This window comes from Ursus maritimus, unplaced genomic scaffold (genome assembly GCF_017311325.1).
Source record: "Ursus maritimus isolate PB19 unplaced genomic scaffold, ASM1731132v1 scaffold_16, whole genome shotgun sequence".
Taxonomy (NCBI): Eukaryota; Metazoa; Chordata; class Mammalia; order Carnivora; family Ursidae; genus Ursus; species Ursus maritimus.
In genome coordinates, this window is record NW_024424008.1 from 37,061,488 (window position 1) to 37,082,278 (window position 20,791).

Sequence of the window (20,791 nt, forward strand, 5' to 3'; positions counted from 1 at the left end):
CTCGCTGGTAAAGCGGTGTAATCATGGGGCGTGTTTCACACTGCTGTTATGAAGAATCCATACCACCATGTGTAAATGTCCAGGAGAGTACCTAGCACATATTTAAGCATCCAGCAACTGTTAACTTTGGATAATAGAGACTCTGGTTATAATCTGGACTCCAGCGGAAAAGCAGTCACATCAGATCAAGCCAAGACTCAGGATCCAAAAGTTGGTATAAAGTCAGAACAACACATTGAAGTCCTGGTGATAAGGATATTTAGAAAGGAAACTTTCTCCAAGCTGCCATGGCAATTCTTGGTGGATCCTTGACAAGGGACTCCACAGCCTTTAGTAGTCTAGAGGGGTGTGACGGTGAGGAGGTCACTGTGGTTGTGGTGGGCGGTGAAGCCCTGCTGAGACCCTTCTGATACCCCAAGTAGAGCTACCTACCATAGGTACTCATCAGAAATGGGGTCTCCAGGCCTGGAGGGGCTGCCATTTTAAGAAGCCCTTTGCAGCTTACTCAGCCAGGGCTGGTTAGCATCTGTGGGGCAGATGATACAATCTTCTTGCTTTTATGTTTCCTTTTTTGTTCTATCAAAACAATTCTGCATAGTAACGGTCACCAAGTACCAGCATAAATAGCCCGACTCAGGAGAGTGTGGGGTAAGATGCTGTTAGCAATGTCTGAATTCCGCAGACGTCTGATTCTACAACATTTTTCAAGGGTTTTAAAATAATTGGGTAAAACCACAAACAGTGTCTGTGGTATGCACTCCTGCCCTTGGTTTCTGGCGGAGGCTTGGTTTCATATGTTCTCAATCCAGGCACATTGAACTCATTAATTTCCCCACTAGTCTTTTTATGATTCTCCTCTTCTTTGAAGTAGGAAGTTGCACAGCTCTAATATTGCTTTAAACCAGATCATAAATTTTAAACTTACGAAAATGCTTATCGACACTGGCAAGTTTTACCCTAACTGTATCTGTCTCGCAGTAGTTTTACAGTTAAAGAGAATTACTGAGTTAAACAGTCATCTGTAAATGCCTTCCTCGGCTTTCTTCTTTCCCACCTTGGTCTGTGTGTCTGTGTTTAAACCATTTGCTTAACGAGCTTCTGGATCACTTTGCCCCAGACTTGAAGTTGTGCCGCTGGTTTATCTTTATCATAATAAATCGCTTTTGCTGTATAGGTTGGGCCCCATACCGTATGCTCTCCTGCTATTCTGGACAGGAGATCTGCCAGTTTCAATTATGATGCAATTATTTTTTTTTCTTCCACCATCAATGACCACTGTAATATCTTTTGCAATAGCAATTACTTGGTTCTCCTGGGATAGCTACTTGGGGGTACTTTGGGAATTTTAATCAAGCACCTATGTTAATTAGAAAATGGTGAGGGGGGTGGGAGGTGCTGATTAAGCACCTTTGAATATCTATTGACTGAGCTCCGGCTTTTGTTAAGGATTCAACCTTTCCAGAGAAAAGAATTTTAATTTTCTCCCCTTTTGTTCTTGTCTCCTGAGTGGGAGGGAGAGGTAGGTGAAAGCTGGGGCTACGGAAGCTCATGTCATTGGGCACCTACTACGTGTCATTACGGGGCCGGACGCTTGGCACTGATGAGCACATTTAATCCTCACTACATCCATGTCAGAAAGGCTTTATTATCTCAGTCTTGCAGATAAAGGGTCTTAGGTTCAGTCCTGGGGACAGACCAGTGGAGAGAACCTTTTCTTATAAATTCCTTGGACTGGTTTGGGAAATCTATGATAGACAGGAAAAGATGATGGGAAGAGATGAAACTCCTTTATCTTACACTTTACTCACTAAAATTGCTTTTGTTTTCAATTTTGCACCAGAAAGACTTAATTTTTAAAAAGGGATGAAACATACTAAATCCATCGATTAGATGCCTCTTTGTTCAACAGTCACTTACAGGGCCTGCAAACATTTTGTGCTGTACGAGGCACTGAGGATAGAATAAAGCAGCTGAACTGTTCCTGCGGTCCTGATCCCTTGGACGAGTCGAGGGCCTCGTGAGCCTACGAGTCACGGTAAGAATTTCCATCATTAGAAACGCGTGTAAAGTGCTCTGGGGTCTCAAAAAAAGGGACGACTCACTTTGAAGAAAGTCACTAGAGGGTTTCAAACCGGTAATACTTGAGCGTGGTCTTCAAACAAGTGCAGAACTCTATCCAAAAGGTGCAAGGAGATGGTCTAGGGAGGCCAGATGGGAAGTGCAAAGGTAAAGACACCCACTATGTGGTAAATGTCAAGTCGTTAGTGTGATTGCAGTGTGCGGGGCAAATGAGGTCCAGAACCAAACAATGAAAACTCTCAGTGCCATGCCAAGAAGCAAGAACAAAACTAATAAAGAAAAGTCCCTTCTGGAAGGTTCATCACTACCTTGATCTGAACTAGCGGGTGAGTAGTGGAGGGAACTTCAAATCCAGCTGGACCTGCTTTCAAGGCCCATCCCTCTCAGACAGATGGCCACCTTCTACTGGGCAGACTCCACCCATGAGGAGGGAGCCATTAGAGGTAGCCAAAATCTCAAAGAAGCACCAGACATTCCATAAAGCCTGAAGCAGAAGAATGGAGCTGGAAAATTCACACCTGCCCTCAGGAAGCAGAAAAATAGAGCCGACCCACTGGCCATTTCCCAAACCCACCTCCAGGATGAAGGAACAGAGGAAAAAAGCTCCTTCTCTCAACTGTGTCTCTTAGACTCTCACACTCCAACGGAAGACAGGCAGGCAGCTGGCAGCCCAGCACGTTCCCTGGGCAGGGGGCCTGCCCTGAAAAGTAGCAAAAAGACACAGATCCCAAAGCTTCCTTTTTTCCTCAGGTCCCTCCTTCTTTGGAACGTAGGCTACTTGCCCCCTGGTTTCATCGCACTGGCGGCCATGACTGGAGAGTTAATTTAGTCACCGAGTCCCCCTTGGTTTAGTGCAGAAAAGATTTATGGCCTGTATCGATTAACTACAGGGCAACCCAACCAAAATGAGAGTCCAAGAGTTGTCCAGAGTTGGCACAGAAATCTTTTATAAACATTTTTTTTCTTTTTTCTTGTGTGTGTGTGTGTGTGTGTGTGTGTGCACGCACGCTTTTTGGTTCTCTCCTACTGGGTGGTAACCATCTGTGGGGTAAGGAGATGCCTTTAGTTCCATTTTGTCCTCCTTTCCTCCCATCCCCGGCTCTTCTTTGCTGGATAAGTTTTTCTCGTCTGCCATCCTAATGATCTCTGTGCCACATGGGGCCCCTGATGCTGGTGCTGACAGGCTGCTCATTAGTGCCAGGGTGCTGTAGTCAGCCGATGGCATGCCACAGCTCTGCTCCTGACACTTTTTCACAGAGCTGTCACTGGAGTCATGGCGCCTGCCAGCTCTGGTTGAACTCATGCTGTGATACCTCCAGTGCCAATTAGTGCTTTAGTGTCCTGCTTGGCTGGGGAGGAAGACCTGTCAGTGCTGACAAATGGGGACATAGGTGGGCGTGGCAGGCGGGGGGGGCACGGAGGGAAGGACTCAGGGCATTGGCAAGGAGAAGAGCTTCCATCAAGGGTCACTTTGTCCTCACCAACTTGGTGAGGCTTTTGGTGCCTTTTAAAACTATGAGGAACAAGGCCCAGAAAAACCAACAGCTCCCTGGGCCTCTTCAAGTAGAGCAGGAGAGCTGAGGTGGGGGGGGGGGAGATTTGGCAGCCGAGGAAGGTTCTTGGTCCCGCGGGTATGGGTCCACCGCGTGCTGTGGAAAGAAATGGGTTCCATGACAAGGGTTGGGTTTGGGACCTAATCGACATGTGGTCTTGCTCTAATTCTGCCCCCAGGGTCTTTATATGGCCCCGGGAAAAACCAATCAATCTCTTTCCCCCTTCAATTCACATACTGTGGGGGGCAGGGAGAATTTTTCAACTAACATTTCTCCTGTTTTGTACTGATTTCTCTCTTCGTATTTTTATTTTTTTAACCCATGAGGAGCAGTGGATTTTCATATACCATTGAACTAACTTTCCCTGGAACTTCCAGGATTATTTTCTGAAACTGTTGGGAGCCACTGAGGGTTTAGGCACAATTAGTGTTGGGAAGAGTAAGACACCAAAAGGATCAAGAGCCCCAGAAAGGTCAGATGAAGAACAGGGGAGAGAAACACACATATCGGGGGAGTGATTGAGAGGGAATGAGGGGGCGCGGAAGAGAGCTCACAGAAGACCCACTTTCAAAGTCACTTGTGAGCCTTCTCAACTTTTTCAAAAGAGTACTTGAAAAGGAGTCTCTCCTTCAAGGACAAGTCAAGCCCTGCCACCGCAGGTCCCCCAGCAGGGGAACTTCAGGAAAGGCTTGACAATCCTGTGAAGACCAGAGAAAATGTCCTGGAGACTCCCCAGTAGAGTGGCAGCAGGAAACACACAGGTCTCAACAGCAACATCAAAGTGGAGGAGAATTCCTCAAGGATCAGGACGAAGTCTTTGAACCAGGAGAACAGGCTTCCCTCTCTGGGGCACTGGCGACGGTAAGTGCGTGTTCACTGCATCAACAAATACTTCTTGAATGCTTTCTAGGTGCTGGGCATTATGCTAGAAGGTGAAGAAGCAAAGTGAGATGTAGGCCCCCAAAGAGACATAGGCCTCAAAGAACTCATGGATCAGAAATCAGGACATCTCTGTAAACAGCTCACTGGACCTTAGCCCCCAACCAGTATCTGGGTACAAAGTATTCTCTAAGCCGCCTTGGTGAGCTTTTTATTTTCAGTGTTTTGTTTGATGGGAGAGAGGTGGAGGTCAGTGAGTGCACTCAGGAGGGCAGCTCCATTAGGACGCTCAGTGATCCCTGATTCCATATGTATGGAAGAACCCATGCGTCAGTCATCAGACTGATGCTTTCACCCGAGTTTCATGTTGGGCTCCTGGGGTTGTGCCAATATAGGAATCTCAGCCTTCTCTCTAAAGCTTTACAATCCAACGGCAACTGGAGACATAAAAATTGGGCTTTGAGAACACTTTTCCATGAAGAGAGAGGTCCTAAAAAGCACCTTTTAGGATACCCTGAAAGAGACGGTGTTTCTATTTACTTAGGAAAGACTCAGAGGAATACAGAACATTAAAGGTATTCTTTTGGACACAGAAAGACTAGAGCTTAGGGCTGAGCAAAAACAAATTCTTGCATGCCTAGACGAGGACAAAAGACAAAGCACAGAGCTGTGAATAGGAAATGTGTCTAGAGGAGACAGGGGCCCCGGATGCCGCTTGGACCCCTGCAGGAGGATGCTAGCACTTATAGAGTTTGGCAAGGGGCCAATCAAACATTCATGCAGATCCAGGTGTAATTTCCAGGTGAGACAGGGACATGAGGGCACTTCTTTCTGAAAAGATCTAGGCCCGTGCAGGTAGAAACAACATCCGCACACTCCAGAACAACTATATAGCGGGAGGGCAGGTATCTTTATAAAACTCATGCACTTTCTTCTTGACCTCTTTGGAATGGTAGGTTCATGAGGGCAACTAGAAGACATATTGCCAATAATAAGAGGAAACTACTCCCCATGATCAATGGTAGCACAGAGTTGTGGCTTGGGAGGCCACCTTGGATATGGACAATTGACACTGGATATGGACAACTGACTTTTTCTCCATCTGATGTGAAGTGCTAGGCAGATGATTCATGGACAAGGCCCCTCTACCCTCTTCCAATCAGATGTCACTCCTAAATGGCTATGTATCAAAATGTATGAACCATTTCTAAAATGGTGGTTAACACTCCTGTTCTCCTTTTCCACGTAAGAGGTGGTCAAGGCTAGAAATACATATTCTAAAGAGGTTTATATAAATTTATTGCAAGCAGCACCACATGAGTTATGATGGAAGAAACTAGGATTGTCAGAAATGTACAAAACAAACAGATCAGTCCGGAGGGAGAACATGCAATGAAGCCATCAGGGTTGCCAATAGGCTTAGCCTCCGTCAGCTAACCATTCAGTGTGTGAGAACGGTCCAGATTGAAACATGATCTACCCACACAGAACGGGACAAAAGATGACAACAGCTCCCTGCCTCTGGAGCCTTTGCTGAAATGTGTCATATCTTTTTTTCTCCAAGGAACCCCAAGCCTGTCCCAACTTATTTAAAGTAAGTACCTTTTTGGACATATTTAGTGGGGAAAGATGAAGGTCTGACTGCTAAGGGTCTCTAGCTTCAGTTCAGATCTGGCAGCAACCCAATGACACCTCTGATCTCCAAATAATCAGTCACAGGGAAAACGGCCCCCTGGTGAGTTTGAGGTGATTAGTTACTGCTTGGCATGGCTCATCAGTTTGAATCTGGCGGAGCTAATCTGGACCAGGGATCTGGAAAAGGCCGTTCATCTAAATGACTCTGATCCACAGGTAGATTCTGATTATCCTGCTTCTCTCCCCTTGATCCGTCTTCTGTTTCCATAGCAGCCAAAGCCCCAGTAAAATGGAAGCATCTGGCAGAGGCTCCGGTAAAGTCCCCCAGGGAAATGGGTCTGCTGAATGGCCACAACGGGGAAAAAGGCCTCTAAGGTGTGCCAGTGTGAACTTCAGCAAAATAAAAGGAAGAGGGCTCCAGTGCCAGAGGAGAGACAGAAGTAATTGTGAGAAGAGAGGGTGGGGGCTGGGGGAAGAAGGAAAAGGAAATGTGAAAAGAAAGGAAATTAATGAACAAATGTTTAAGATGTTAGGAGAGAGAGTGGTAAAGTAAAGAATTAAAAGACAAAGCATGAAAGGGCAAGACAAAAGGAGAAGATGTACAGAGAAGGGGAAAAAAGGACCCAGAAAAGGACAAAGAGCTGAAGAGCCAGAAGAGAAAGAGAAGATACCCGACAGATACAGAGACCTCCATGAGGGTGGGGCCCAGTGCTTCTTGACAGAAGGCACAGTGGGTCTCCCTGGGATGATGAATGTTCCACAGATTCTAAAGGCACAGACCACCTGGGCATCCAATAGCACTGGGGACTCAGCATGAGGCAGTGATGAATGGCATGCACCGTGGACTTAGAACTTTGCCCATTTCGATGGCCCCTCCTTCCAACGTGCCTCTGGGCCATGTCCTCTCATGGATGGTCCTGTGCACAGCGTAAGCCTCCTCCCAGATTTGGGGCCAGTGCATTGTAAGGCCATTACAAATCGAGAGAATCGCAGACATGCGGGTACTCTCTCCGATCCCTTTGCTCACAGTGGTAGCGTCAGAAATGGTGGCATGGGACAGCTCCCAGCAATCCAGGCCAAACACACCGAAAATTTCATGCTTTCTCTGAGAACCTCCATCAGGGCAAATCTGTCACTATCTGGGAGAGGGGATTAGGTATTAGGGCCCATTCATAGCCCTACACGGATTTTATTTACAGGTCCAAGCGGAGCGGACACCGTGATGCTCTGCCACCTTCAGAAAGGGAGGTCGCCTGCCCCAGGGGATCACATACTGCTGGTGGGCGGAACTCCAGGGCTACCACTGATGATGGCTGTCTCCTGTAAAGACCCCTGGCCCAAGGTTACAGTCCTCCAGGGGACAGCCCAAATTCCATGACTGCGCACTCTGCTGGTGTAAAAGACCACCCTCTCTCCTCCACAGAGAGCATTGCTAAAAGGTAATGCTAGCTCCAGAACTCTCCACAGCATCAGCTGAGACATTCTACTGGTCTTCATGCAACTTCTCCCTTGGCCCAACCCTGCTTCCTTCCTTTCCCTTTCACAGGAGTTGATCCCAAGAGCTCCTCCAATACAGCTTCTTATACACCAATCACGTTCTCAGGGTCTGCTTTTGGGGACCCAACTTGCAACACTAAGCAGATATCTACTACTGTGGTTCCTTCAGAATCCTTAAACGTGCAGTACTCAGCAATACACATACATTCATGCATACATGCACACACACACACACACACACACACACACACACACACTTAAATATAGAATATAGTTCACATTAACCAGCAATTAACACTGAAATGAAGCATCTTTATTCACATCTCTGCTCAAATATCACCTTTTCAAAGGTCTTCCCTGACCAAACCTCTGGTTCTTCTGTCAATGTAAACTGCTCTATCTTCTCATCTTTCCCCCCACCTGTTATACTCTATATTCATTTTTTTTTCTTTTTTTTTTTGCCACTTGTCTCCTGAGATGTAAGCTCATGAGAACAGAAACTTGCATGTTTTGGCCTATAGCTAGAGCCTCATTGCTCAGAAGAGTGCCTGAACTACTACAAGCACTCAGTACATATTTAAAAACAAATGAAATAATTTAATGTGCCTTGCATAAAAGCTAGCTTAATGATAAATGGCATCTCTCCTTAAATTCTAAAGGTTTAATGTTCAATCCATGAAAGCACAAAACAACACTCAGTCTGGTCTACAAAACACCTAGACATTTAGACAAAGCAAATTTTGCAATTTAGTCACACATTGCCCTATATTTGTTATCTAGGATTAATCAGAGTAAAACAACAATAAAACCACAAAGCAATTAATGGGCTGAGGACCAGATATTTGTCAATGCTGAAGAAGCAGACTTGGACATTTTACTTTTAGGGCTACGGTCGTTCAAAGCTTTCATTCATCATTGTGTGTTTGTGTTTTCAGTATTTTACTGAACAGTATTTACTGTTCCATCAGCAAAGAGGACCAGTGGAGTTCACCTGGAACATCTCACCACCATTTCACTGAACAACAACTAGGATTCATTTCCCCAGGATTCGAGAGATCCTCAAATATGATTTCTGAAATCTTACAAGCTATATTCCTGTCTTGCAGAGAACACCAAAATGTTCGGCAGAGCCATGAGTATATTGTTATCAGGATATCAAAAATGTAGGCCCCTCTGGGCAAAGTCACCAGTGCCACGACCTCCTAGCTATGGCCAACAATTCTTCCATTTCCTCTCTTACCTTTTGGGGAGATGTGTCTCCAGGTAACCGTAGGCTCTGGTCTACCCGTCGCTATGCAGGTGAGGCTGATATTGTTCCCTTCATTAATGGAGATATCTGAAGAAATCTCCACAATTTTGGGAGATACTGTGGAAACAAAGCAGAGAGAAGGGAAATAAAAATCTTGTTGAAACATTTCTTTGTTGTCTTACGATGATAGTTGGCAGAACAACGCAGGGGCTGAAATATCGGGGCTGTAGGAGTAAATGATGAGAAATTAGAGGAATTACCTTAAACATGAAAGAAATATCTTACCTTGAATTTAGCTTCTATTTCCTCCCATTTAAACACAGAGTCAGGAAGTCCGAATGGGAATGGATTCCACTGCAATACCGCAAGAACTGTTCTCTTAGCCTCCACCCGCTTCCTTCTCCACTCTCACCCCCACCCACCTCCGACACACATCCACGAGTCATTCTCCACACTGCATTCAGAGTCCTCTTTATATAACACAATTCTGATTTTATCATATCTCTGCCTAAACACCTCCAGTTCCTCCCTACTGCCTACCTGAAAATACTCAAGCTTCTCGGCCCTGCATACTGGGCCTCTCAGAATCAAACATCAATCTACGTCTCCACTGACATTCCCAGTCATCCCCCCTTTCCTTACCCTCTCTGTTATCCCCGACCCGCCATGTCCTTCCTGGCCATCACACATTCGGGATCTATATTGTTCCTTATGTCCTTCCTGTAAAACTTCTAGTCATCCTTTAAGACCCAAATCAGATGCCACCTTGTTGCAGCTTTCCCTACCTCTCCACCTCTCTGTCCTCCGCAAATTTAAGTTGCTGCTGCTTCTCCTCTGTGTTTCCAGAGTACATTGCACGTACCTGATGGGAAGTCAGAGGGCATACCAGTTAGGTCTCTTTTCCTTCTGCACCCTAAATTAACCCCCCAAGGAGGGGAGGGATTTACCTAATTGGTGGAATTGGGAGTAGGACCCCTGTTTCCTTCAGTCTTTTGCTTTGGAACCAGGCTTCCCTTAGGAAGCTATATTCTGTTGTGTCTTCCTTGTACGTGCTTCATGGACAGCATCCCGCGGGGAACTGTAGACCCCACAGGACAGCCAGCACTTGTCTGTGTGCACCTGTCTCGTTCTGGGGATCTGAGTTAGAAGCTCGTTGTTGCTGCACATCTAAGCCTAATTCTCTAGTACCATCTTTACTCCCAGTGAACATGATATTCAGTTCAAATATGACTGCTCGCTTGTCTTATCTGCCAATTGGTTTACAAAGCCAGGGTGTCATTTATTGAGCTCCCAGACTCTAATTCTTGGCACTTATCCTACTATAGTCGGGTTATTTGCTTAGCATCTCTCATCCATTAACTAAGAGCATTTTGACAGGCTGAGCCATGATGTACTCATATTTATAGACACAGCAAAAGCCCAACAAATATTTATAGAATGGAATTATAATGGTATTCAAGGGAACCACCTTTCCAACCTACTACACACTCATAACATCATGACTGGATCACTAACACGTATCAGTTCAGTCCCACAGACACTAGTTTTGACACCATAGATCTTTACAAATTAAGTGGCCCCTCCATCCAGCTCATTTAGGCTCCTTCATATTAGGTCCTTCCCTTGACTAAGCCCCCTTTGAGCCATCAGAGTGTGCAATTCCAAGGCGCACCATCCACCCAGTACACAATGCCAGCTGGCCTGCTGGAGACCCCACGAAACCTAAACGTCGAACTGACTCCCTGTCCCAAGGCCAGGGATGACCCTCATGTGGAAATCAGATTGATTGGAAATTTCCGTGATGGCCTTTCTTCTACTTGAACCATTAGTTACTCACTTCTAATTGTGTTGCAATTTCTACTCCATGAAAAGGGGGTATCATGGCAGCATCTTCTTCCAGCCTTCGTTCTTTCTTTCTTGCATATTGTCTCCCCCCCCTTTCCTACACTCCAGCCAACTGGGAACACTTATTTCTAAGAATGTGTTGCACTTTTGGTTCCCAATCCTCATGCCCTTGCTGCTGATTTTGGTCACTTAGACTCTTCTCCCCAACTATGTATACCTATTGGAATTATTCAAGGTCCAGTTAAGTCACCACCCCTTCCATAACATCTTCCAGATATCTCCAAAAAGATGTGACCTCTCTTTCCTGGGGATCCCATAATCTCCTCCAAGGCATTTAAAATAAACTTGCTTATGTTATCCCAGTCTCATTTTTCTTCTATGATATAAAGTATCTGAATATAAGCTGCAGAGCAAGAGCCTTACTCTTCTTTTTATTTCCTGCCGTCTTGAATAGGGTGTCTTGCATAAAGTAAACACAAATTCATCATTTTTAGATTTAAATCCATATCGAGCTTCAGACAGTGAGGCAGTGTGTGTGTGTGTGTGTGTGTGTGTGTGTGTGTGTTTGCACATACATCTCACTCTCACAACTATTTGGTAGGAGAGTCAATATGGTGAGGGCTAGAGAGTAACCATTGGTTCTATGATCCTAAGACATAACATTGCAAATTTATGGCTGTACCATTTTAAAAGCTAGATTGAATCTTCCAGGACAGAAATATAATTGATGAGTTAATGACTGAACACTTGAATTGCTGACTGTCTGAAGGATCCAAATTTCTAAATGCTCTTGGTCTTAAAATCATTTAAACTTGATGTATTTTATTCACAGTTTTAACCGGAACAGTCATTTCTTGCGCCACCACTCCCCCAACCCATACATTCGCCTGGCCCTTGCTCCCGCCCATCGTTGGCACCCACAGAGCTTTGCTTGCTTCCTGGAGGACAGGCTGCTGCATAATGACTGTGCTGGCCTTGCAGACGTTGCTTCAACTGCGCAGGTAAGTAATTTATTGATCTGTAAAGCACTCTGAGATGCTCTGCAAGGGACTATGTCACGCCAACGCCATGCAATAAAATAAAAAAATGATGGACTTTGTGAACACAGGGTGATTTAGGGTTTGTAGTTGGAAGTGTGCTTAAAGTACATTTTAAGTGGAAATCAGGCTGGGTAATGAATTACTCTTGCTTTGGAAGGGCTTACTGGGAGTTCATTTTCCTGGCTCCTTACATGATAGCTAATCTGCTAATCATACACTAGAGAACAATGGACAGTCCCCAAGTAGAATAGAAGGTGTTTGGGGCCAGAGCTGTCAGCACAGTAAGTATATTAAATGAGACAATCATACCTCATGCTTGGAAGAATCATCTAGAATTGTCTCCCTCCACTAACAATTGGAAAGTGTCCAACTTATGAAGTAGAAGTTGGAGAAATGCTTGCTGTCCTTTCAATCCTGCACAGGAGTGCAGCTCAAAGGTGGCAAAAGGCCCCAGATGAGTTTGAAATGCAGACCATTCATGGCATTGAGCTGAGGGTTTTGACCGGAGGTGCAATCCCAGTGATCAGAACTGAATTGGCATAGTGCCTAAGATGCTGGGGGATTAGAAGTATCATATGCTAGGTGGCAAGTGCTAGCACATTGTCAGTATTTAAAATTAAATTGAATTGATAAGGATGCACTGTGGCCTTAGCTACTTCATGTTCATAAAAAAGTTCTGGCCAACTAAGATAGAGCTATTTATATATTTATATTGTTTCCATGGATACATTCTGCATCTTACCTCTTCTCATGATGCAGGCTGTTAGAAACATATTAGGATTGCTTTGTCTTCCTTCCTTCCTTCCTTTCCTTCCTTTATCAATATTCATTGATCACTTCCATGTGCTAGCATTGTGCTTAGCACTAAGAACTCAACACTAAAAAAGACAGCCCTTGTCCTCAAGGAGTTCGCAGTCTAGAAATGTAAAAATAGGTTCACAAGTATAACTTCTTAGGGCATCTGGGTGGCTCAGTCAGTTACGCATCTACCTTTGGCTCAGGTCATGATCTCAGGGTCCTGGGATTGAGTACCACACTGGGGGGGGGTTCCCTGTTCAGTGGGGAGTCTGCTTCTCCCTCTGCCCCTCCCCCTGCTCATGCTTGTACACTCTCTCTCTCAAAAATAAATAAATAAAATCTTTCAAAAAAAAAGAAGTATATCCCCTTAATGTATTGTGACATAGAGGATTAGATTTGATGTTGAGGGAAGACAGAGGATAGATACCTAAGCCAGCCTAGAGATGGATGTCATGGAAGTTTTTGATGTGTGACACCTAAACTAAGCTCAAGATGATAAGTCAAAATGAATCTGAAGAGAAGAGGGAAGACATTGTAGGCAAAGGCAACACAAAAAGAATACTATTATTAAGAGTTCTTGTGGCCAGGCATAATTGGTAATGGACAAATAGCTGCTAAAGGAGCCTGGGCCAAAAGTCACTCAACAAACATTTAGTGAACACCTCCTAGATACACAGCTGTGTTGTAGGTATATGAATGACATGCAGAAATAGACAAATTTGGTTGGCCCTCCATGGACGTACAATCTGTTTGGGAAAACAGTGTGTATAAACATCCCAGAGAGTTGAAAAATAAAGCAAAATTTGTCCCCCAATTGTGTGTGGTTGAATGTCAAATGAGTGGTACAAACATTAAGCTCTGTAAGTTGAGAAGAGGGAAGATCACAGCAAGTAGGAGTGTCAGAGTGGCTTTGCCTTGGCTCTCGAGTCTATTCTGGATACCAACAAATGAAAAAAATAAAAACAGTCACAAAGGCTGAGAAAGTGAAGCTGCCTCACTGAAGTGAGACAGGAAGACATGAGCACAGAAGGGAAGGCAGAACTTCATGAAATGTATGAAGATGCAAAGTTGATTTACTACAAAAGACAAAAGACAGTCGTGGTTGAGACCCTGGCTCAACTATGTTCAAACTGGGTAATCTTAGCCAGATCACTTCACCTCTCTGTGCCTGACTTCCTCATCTCTGCAATGCAGCAATAATTCCATGCACCTCACAAGGTTCTTCTCAGAATTTAAGGAGCAAGTTTATAAAATGGACTTACAGGAGCTCCTAGCAATGTGAAGTACTTAATAAGTGAGTTTTAATATTGTGTGTGCTTGGCAGACACATATATGTAGTGTCAATACAGAATGGATGGTTGATAAATCTTAACTGTCTCAAGGAAGAATGGGATACAAGATCAATGAGGTAAGCTAAAACCAAAGTGGGGAACAGCCTGAATGACCTCGTCCTCGATTTTTATTCTATCCCATAGCCAATGGCAAGCATCTGGAATTTTTTAAAGAAAAAAATGCCATAAATTTTTAATGTACTTTAAGTGAAATAATCTGGTAACAATGTGTCAGAGGGAATGGAATATACAGAAATTAAAGTCAAAAAATTAATCTACAGGAGAGTGATATTCAAGGCATGGATTAAACTGCTGGCTCTATAAGGATGGAAGGAAAAGGATGGATTTGAAAGAAATGCCCAGGAAAATGTGCAGGTGCTTGATGATTCCTTGATGGGGAAATTAGAAACGAGGAGTCAAATAGGAATGCCACTTTGTTCCACAGCAGCTGAATGGCTAAGCTAGCAGATCCCAGGATGCTCTGCAAAGATCTTCTTTTGGGGAGGACATTATTTTGATGAGTTTGATTCTGTTTTAGACATTCTGATGATGAGATTATCAAGGACATGCAGGCAGTTCTAGCCTTTCAGCAGTTACAGGGATACCATCAAAGGTCTGGGGCAAGGTCCCAGAATACAGGTTGAAAGTAAACAGCAGAGGAGTGAGAACCGAGGTCACAAAGGTCAATGAGATGGGCTAACAGTTCAGGGTTCCTTAAAAAAGGCCATTAGCTTGTTTCCACATACATGTATGTGACATCTCTGCTGACTTTGAGTTCTGAATCTAGAAAACACACCAGTATGGAAACAGGAAGACCAAGAAGTGAGTAGGTTATGTTTGGGAAGGTAGGCAGAAGCCCAGTGAACCACACTCTGAATACAGCTCCACATTTAATACATTATGTTAAGGTTTAATCTGGCTCTTATTGAATTCTAATTCAAAAGTGTAAATAATTAAATAAGATAATTATTGGAACAGTATTCTAGGGAACTTCTTCACTCTTGGTTTAGCTTCCATTGCCCAGGTGTTAAGTTTTAATAATTATGTCATTAATAAATAGCAATTTGCTGTTTCTAGCACACAGTAGATATCCTATTAAATCCAAATTAAGATGCTTTATTAAGCATTGCACAGTCCTGTGGGGCTGGGAATGCACATAAGCTGCTTGGACCAGGTTACTCTGCATGACACATGCAGATCTATGCATCCCAGATGGCCTCCTTTACCGCCAGTGGCACTCTCCTCCTGCCTCCTCTCTGTAGTGAAGATCTGAGATGCCCATGGCAACTCACAGTGGTTTTCACAGCAAGGACTCCTTCACTGCTAAAGTTTTAGGACCTCTGTCCTTACAGTACTAAAAGGACCAATCTGGAACACCCTTAACTTTCCCGGCTCCCACACAGAGACTCTCGGGAGTATGTCACTAGCCTGGTGCATGAATGTTCAATCTAGATCAAAAAGCTCTTAAAGATGCCATCAAGCAGAAGTTGGTTTGTAGACTAATCCATCTTTTCACACTCTCCACTCTGGACCAGGGCAAAGTCCAGTGCAAAACTGAGTTGTTGAACAATGGAGTCAGGCTATGGTAAAATATGCTTGATCTAGGACCTTCTTTCTTTCATCTAGACCGAACAAAGAGGAGTTGGTCATGGAGCATGAAAACTCCTTCCTTGAGGTCAAAATTCCTTTGTAAACCAGGCCTGCCTCTCTGTCTATACCTCATCCCAAGTCATTTTCTTCTTCTCACTCCCCTGCATGCCTTTCTTCCTATACACCACAAGCCATTCATTCCTTGACTCGGATCCATTATGCTTGTCTTTCTCCTGCTCTTCACCTGGCTGGTTCTGTCTTATTCTTTAAATCTTAGCTCTTCTATGAAGCCTTCCTTGATCACCTTTTCTAAAGTGGAGCCTCCCACGCCAGACAGTTGCATAATTGCCTGCCCCTTCCAAATAAAATGGAAGCCCTGTTGCTCATCTTGTTCAATGAAGATATACCATCATGTCTGGCACAGCTGTTCAATAAATATTTTTTGAACAAATGACTTAGGGTGTTTTAATAAGACTGTTTGGAAATGCAAATACATTGAAAGGAATGACCTTCCTTAAGATCTTGAAATGCCCCTAAAGACTCTCAGCATTTATGATAATACTGATAGTTACTATTTATTAAATACCTACTGTATAATAGATGTTTTGCATATATTGCCTTATTTTATCCCTGCATTAACCCCACAAGTAGATATTATGTCTAAAATGACCACTGTCCTGGTTTACCTGTAACTAAGGAAATTCCTGGAACCGAGGACTTTCAGTGTTAAAACCAGAAAAGTTCCAGGCAAAGGGGGTGTGTTGGTCACCCTAATTATTTCCTTTCCTACATTTCACAGATGAGGATAATTATATGCAGAGGCATCAAGAAAGTTGTTCAAGGACATACAACCTAAAATTGCAATGTTGTAGAGTGTTTTTTTTTTTAATGAGGGTTTCTATGATCTAGATTTTTTTTTTAAAGAAGCATGTGGAAACAGACACCAAGTACATACACACACGTACACGTGGGCACTGACATATTATGAATCTGTTGTGCATTAGACACTTTACAGGGAGCTTGACTCCATTATTTGATTTAATCTTGATAGAATTCTCCGAGGCAGTACTACTACTATTCCTATTTACAGATGAAGAAACTAAGGCTTAGTGAGATTTTTAATTTGCTCAAAGTTATTTAAGTAAGTGTCAACTGTGGGACCTCAATGTAGGTTCTGTGTGATCCAAGACACACTGTCTTCATACGGAGATATAAGTCCAGTGGGATGCAGATTCCCAACACTGAGACCTCTGAGGCTTGCTGACCTCATCAGTCCCTCACCCATCATCCCCCTTTACCTCTCTGTTTGAATATCTGCATGCCCACAGTACATTCGGGAAAGGGAGCCCTCTCTGTTCATTTGTGTATGGTTGGTGCTATTTTCTGTCAGAAGAGTGGAGGGGAGGTTTCAGTAATATATTTCTTGGACCTTTCCACATTCGCATGCATATCTCCTCCTCCCCCCTGCTCCATCACCAGCACTTCCTAATCAGCACCCTCACATTCCGCTTCTACTACCTGGAGACAGGGAGCTCTAGCCTTCTTGGATGGTTTTCAACACCTCAACCAGGTGTTCCTAGCTGTCTCTCCACCATGACAGATAAATGATCAATCAAATCCACCGCAAAGTCCACTGAGACCTTATTTGGCTTATTTGGACGGAAAAGACTGTCAGTCTGTCCTTCCATCTTCTGTCTTTCCTCCCTCCCTTTCTTTGTTCCTCGTTTCCATCTTTCCTTCTTATCAATAAAAATATTTGTATAATAGAATGCACATTCCAATATTGTGTGTTCTGTGGGACTTTTCATCCCTTGATAAAAAGAACTCTAACCTTCCCATCAGAAGATCAGGTAAGACCAGACCCAACAATTACTCGCTGCATAAACTCATGTAAATCACCTAACACACTGATTAGTTTAATTATGTTCCTATCTTGCCTCTTCAGAATAGATGTTCTATGCAGCAGACAAAACCACAAGAAATCACATTTTAAACGTAAAGTACTATTCCAATGTGATTTATTAGTGTTACTAAAAATGTGTACCTCTAGAGGCCCGTATGAGGACAAATACAGACATTAGGAGCTGTGGGGGAGGTGCTTCAGTTTTGAGGTTGAGATGGGACCCCCATCCCTCACCAGTGACGCCAACCACTACTGCAGACGAGCTAGCGGTTCAGAGACGAACGTATGTTTAGGTGAGGACGCAGGCTGCTACCTGGTGTGGGGATGTGCAACAGGACCCCACTTCCTTGCCCGTAGTGTGCTCGCTGCCTCTACTTTCCAGAAGGAAAAGGTCAGATTACAGACATTCGGAATCCCAAATTGGAGTTTGAAAACGCTCTTAATGACAAAGCTCGGGCAGACTGTTATTTCTTTTACCAGAACCCTTTTGTCACTTCTTACATCTCATTCTTTCTCTCTCTCCATATTAAAGCCCTTCATGTTGGCTGGAAAATCATGACGCCCTGGGAGAAAAGCTAGTGATTTATTCAGGATTAGTCATAAACCACTGGTTCTGAAGTTTGGAATTTGTTCCTTTCAGGATCAGCTGAAATGTGGAAGGAAGTTTTTATGAGCTCTGCTCCCTGACCCAGTTTAGTCATTCCTGATAGAGACGTAGGAGAATAAAATAAACACCATGCATTCCTCACTCTATGCTTTCCTGCTTCTGGGCATATTAGTGTAAATTGAATTTCACAGCAACTTACCTGTAACCGTAAGTGCTCCATTATGTTTGGCAACATCCAAGAAATTGCCAAGAAGCATGTCTTCATCAACTCTTTAATGTGGGAACAGAAGGGTATTATTACTAATCATGACGTCGACCTGCCATCCAGACAGGACCAGTTGGTTACGAGTTTCTAGGAGAATAACACTTGCTTCAGGTTAAATGTGCATGACTGTCTTCATGCACCATTAGCCATATAAGACCAGATTTTTAGGGACCAGGTCATGAAGGAAGGAGAGAGGAACAGGAAGGGAAGGGAAGGGAAGGGCCACTGAACGCCTTCTATGCTAAGTACTTTGCTGGAGTGTGACATTCAGGGCTTCCTTTTAAATCCTCACGGTAATTTGTACGCATTATCCCCATTGCACAATAAAGACAACAAAACTCAGAGAAACAGCTAACTCAAGGTCTCCACACAGGAAGTCAGACAACTGCGATTCACTAATAAGGTGGCCTTAAAAAAAACAAAAATCGGCTGAACTTTACACAGACTAGAAGTCTTCAAAAACGAAAATAATGCTTCCCAAAAGGGACTCAGTTAATAATCTGATTCACTTACATCCTGTTGTGAATTAAAAAAAAGAGAAATTCAAGATAATATTACTTTTTACTATTATTTCTCATAGACGAGAACTAATATTTGTTGAGCACTAGGTCCTTGCCATGTATTCACCCATTTAATGCAAAATACGGGGGCTTGACAAAGCCACTAACCTAGCAAGTGGCAGATCCCGGACCCCACCTCTTTTTACACAGTTTCAGAGATCCAGTGAAATATAAGGTATAATTGAAATCACTTAGTGAACTGCTAATCACTCCACAAATGAATGATATTGTGATTGAGAGAATGCAGAGTTCAATCAATTAGTGGTAAACAGCAGAATCGTTGGCTGTAAAAATCCACCCCGGAATCGCTGACCAGGATTTCTTTAGAGCACACCTGTGACATCTTCTGACATGCATGTTTTCTTCACATGCGTCTCCAAGGTGGCAGCTGGCAGGACGTTTCTGATGCCCCCTGCTTCTAATTCCTGCCCACCAGGAACTGTCTACTCTTGTTTTTTTGCCAGCAGCCAGAGCCTGCCACGAAGCCTCTTCAAGCAGTTTCCTTTGTTCCCCTCGCCTCTGGCATCTGGCTATGTCTCTGTCTTCCTAAAGGGAGAATGCAGCTGATGTCCGTGAAACTCAAGTGGCCAGTTAAGGTAAGCCACAGAACTGTGTCTGCCACTTTGCTCCGATCACAGACCCTATCAGCTGTCCCCACCTCCAGAAAGACTTTTTGCATAAGCTCCTAAAGATCTTTAGAGGCACGAGACACAGACCCCATCCGGCTCAGGACGAGGCTGGCTACCCTGGGCTTTAGCTGGAGAAAGTCTTTAGACACATTGCAGTTTTAGGAGCCTGCAGTTCCTGTCCTTTTTCTCCAAATTTAAGAAGAGTTTAGCTAACTCTACCCCTTGGATGTTCTTGCTTCTGCTCAGAAACCCACCTGGTGGAGAGAGGAACGGTCTAAGACAGTGCTGTCACCTGACCCCAGGACAGAGTTCACGCTTCTCCACCTTGCGACAGTACAAGTAACCACATATGTAAGTGTCTGTATATGTCACCGTAATCTCTTGGACTCCTGGCAACAGTTCTCTTCACTCATACTCTCCTCTTGCCTTTAAGAGCTGCCCAGATGGGCGGGTACCAGCCATTCCCCTCTCCTGGCTGCCCCGCCGAGGTCAGAGGGAGACTACGGGGCAGAGATGGAACCCCTGCTCCTGGAGGTCTCACACTCAGCCCTGCAGAAGCCTGCTTCCTGGGGCTGCCCATCTGCTGGCTGCTGACGGTGCCAAGATCGCTTACATCCTGACCCGCCTCAGTGGCATCTTCGTTTTCATTCCTAAATGCTAAAATCAGTGGTAGTTAGGCACTCACACATGGGCTAAGAAACTGTGTGCAGCGGGGGACTGTGCTGGCTGCAGTCGGGAGGTCGTGGTTAAGTCCTCCCCCACCCCCTTGACTGGGGTATGGCATGGCTTCTCCATAGGCTCTTCTCTTTCCCCTCAAGTATGGGCGAGGTTGAATTCAGGGGAAGGGAGACAGCCCTGGGGGAGTTTCTGCCTCTCTCCATCTGAGCACCGCTATCACTTATGCCAGAATGAAAATCTGAGTTATACCCACACTCCCCGTGACCATAGTCTTTGGGAATAATTTAGGCATGTGCAAGAAACATCTCATTATCTGGCCTTGAATCCTGAAGCCCAGAAAGTGGCCCCAGTGCTGTCCAAAGTAACTTGTCAGGTGGTTTTAAACTGATTTCTTGTTCTGAGGCCTTATTGCCACTAAATCCCTCATAAAGGTTAAGGTCTGTGAACAGATCAAGGTGAAGCCTCTTCCCCTCCAGCACTAGGGGCGGAGACGCAGGCTGGTCTGTTTTAAGCTACAAGGTCTCCGTGATCGTGATGGCTCTGTTAATCCCCCTGTGAAATGTCACAGTGCTAGAGCAAGTGAGGGGAGCAGTTGGGGAAAGAAAAAAGTCCAACATGACTTCTTGTTAATACAAAGCTTGTCAAACACATCA

At 44.3% G+C, this 20,791-nt stretch overlaps 1 protein-coding gene across 3 annotated transcripts in view; it reads right to left on the reverse strand.

Moving 5' to 3' along the window:
* Positions 1-20,791, reverse strand: part of NTM (neurotrimin) — a 658,310-nt gene that overhangs the window by 108,140 nt on the left and 529,379 nt on the right. For all 3 annotated transcript variants that reach the window (XM_040631016.1, XM_008688321.2, XM_040631017.1), the window contains one exon: positions 8,884-9,009. In XM_040631016.1, the coding sequence (XP_040486950.1) occupies positions 8,884-9,009 (126 nt within the window). The remainder of the gene's footprint in view (positions 1-8,883; positions 9,010-20,791) is intronic.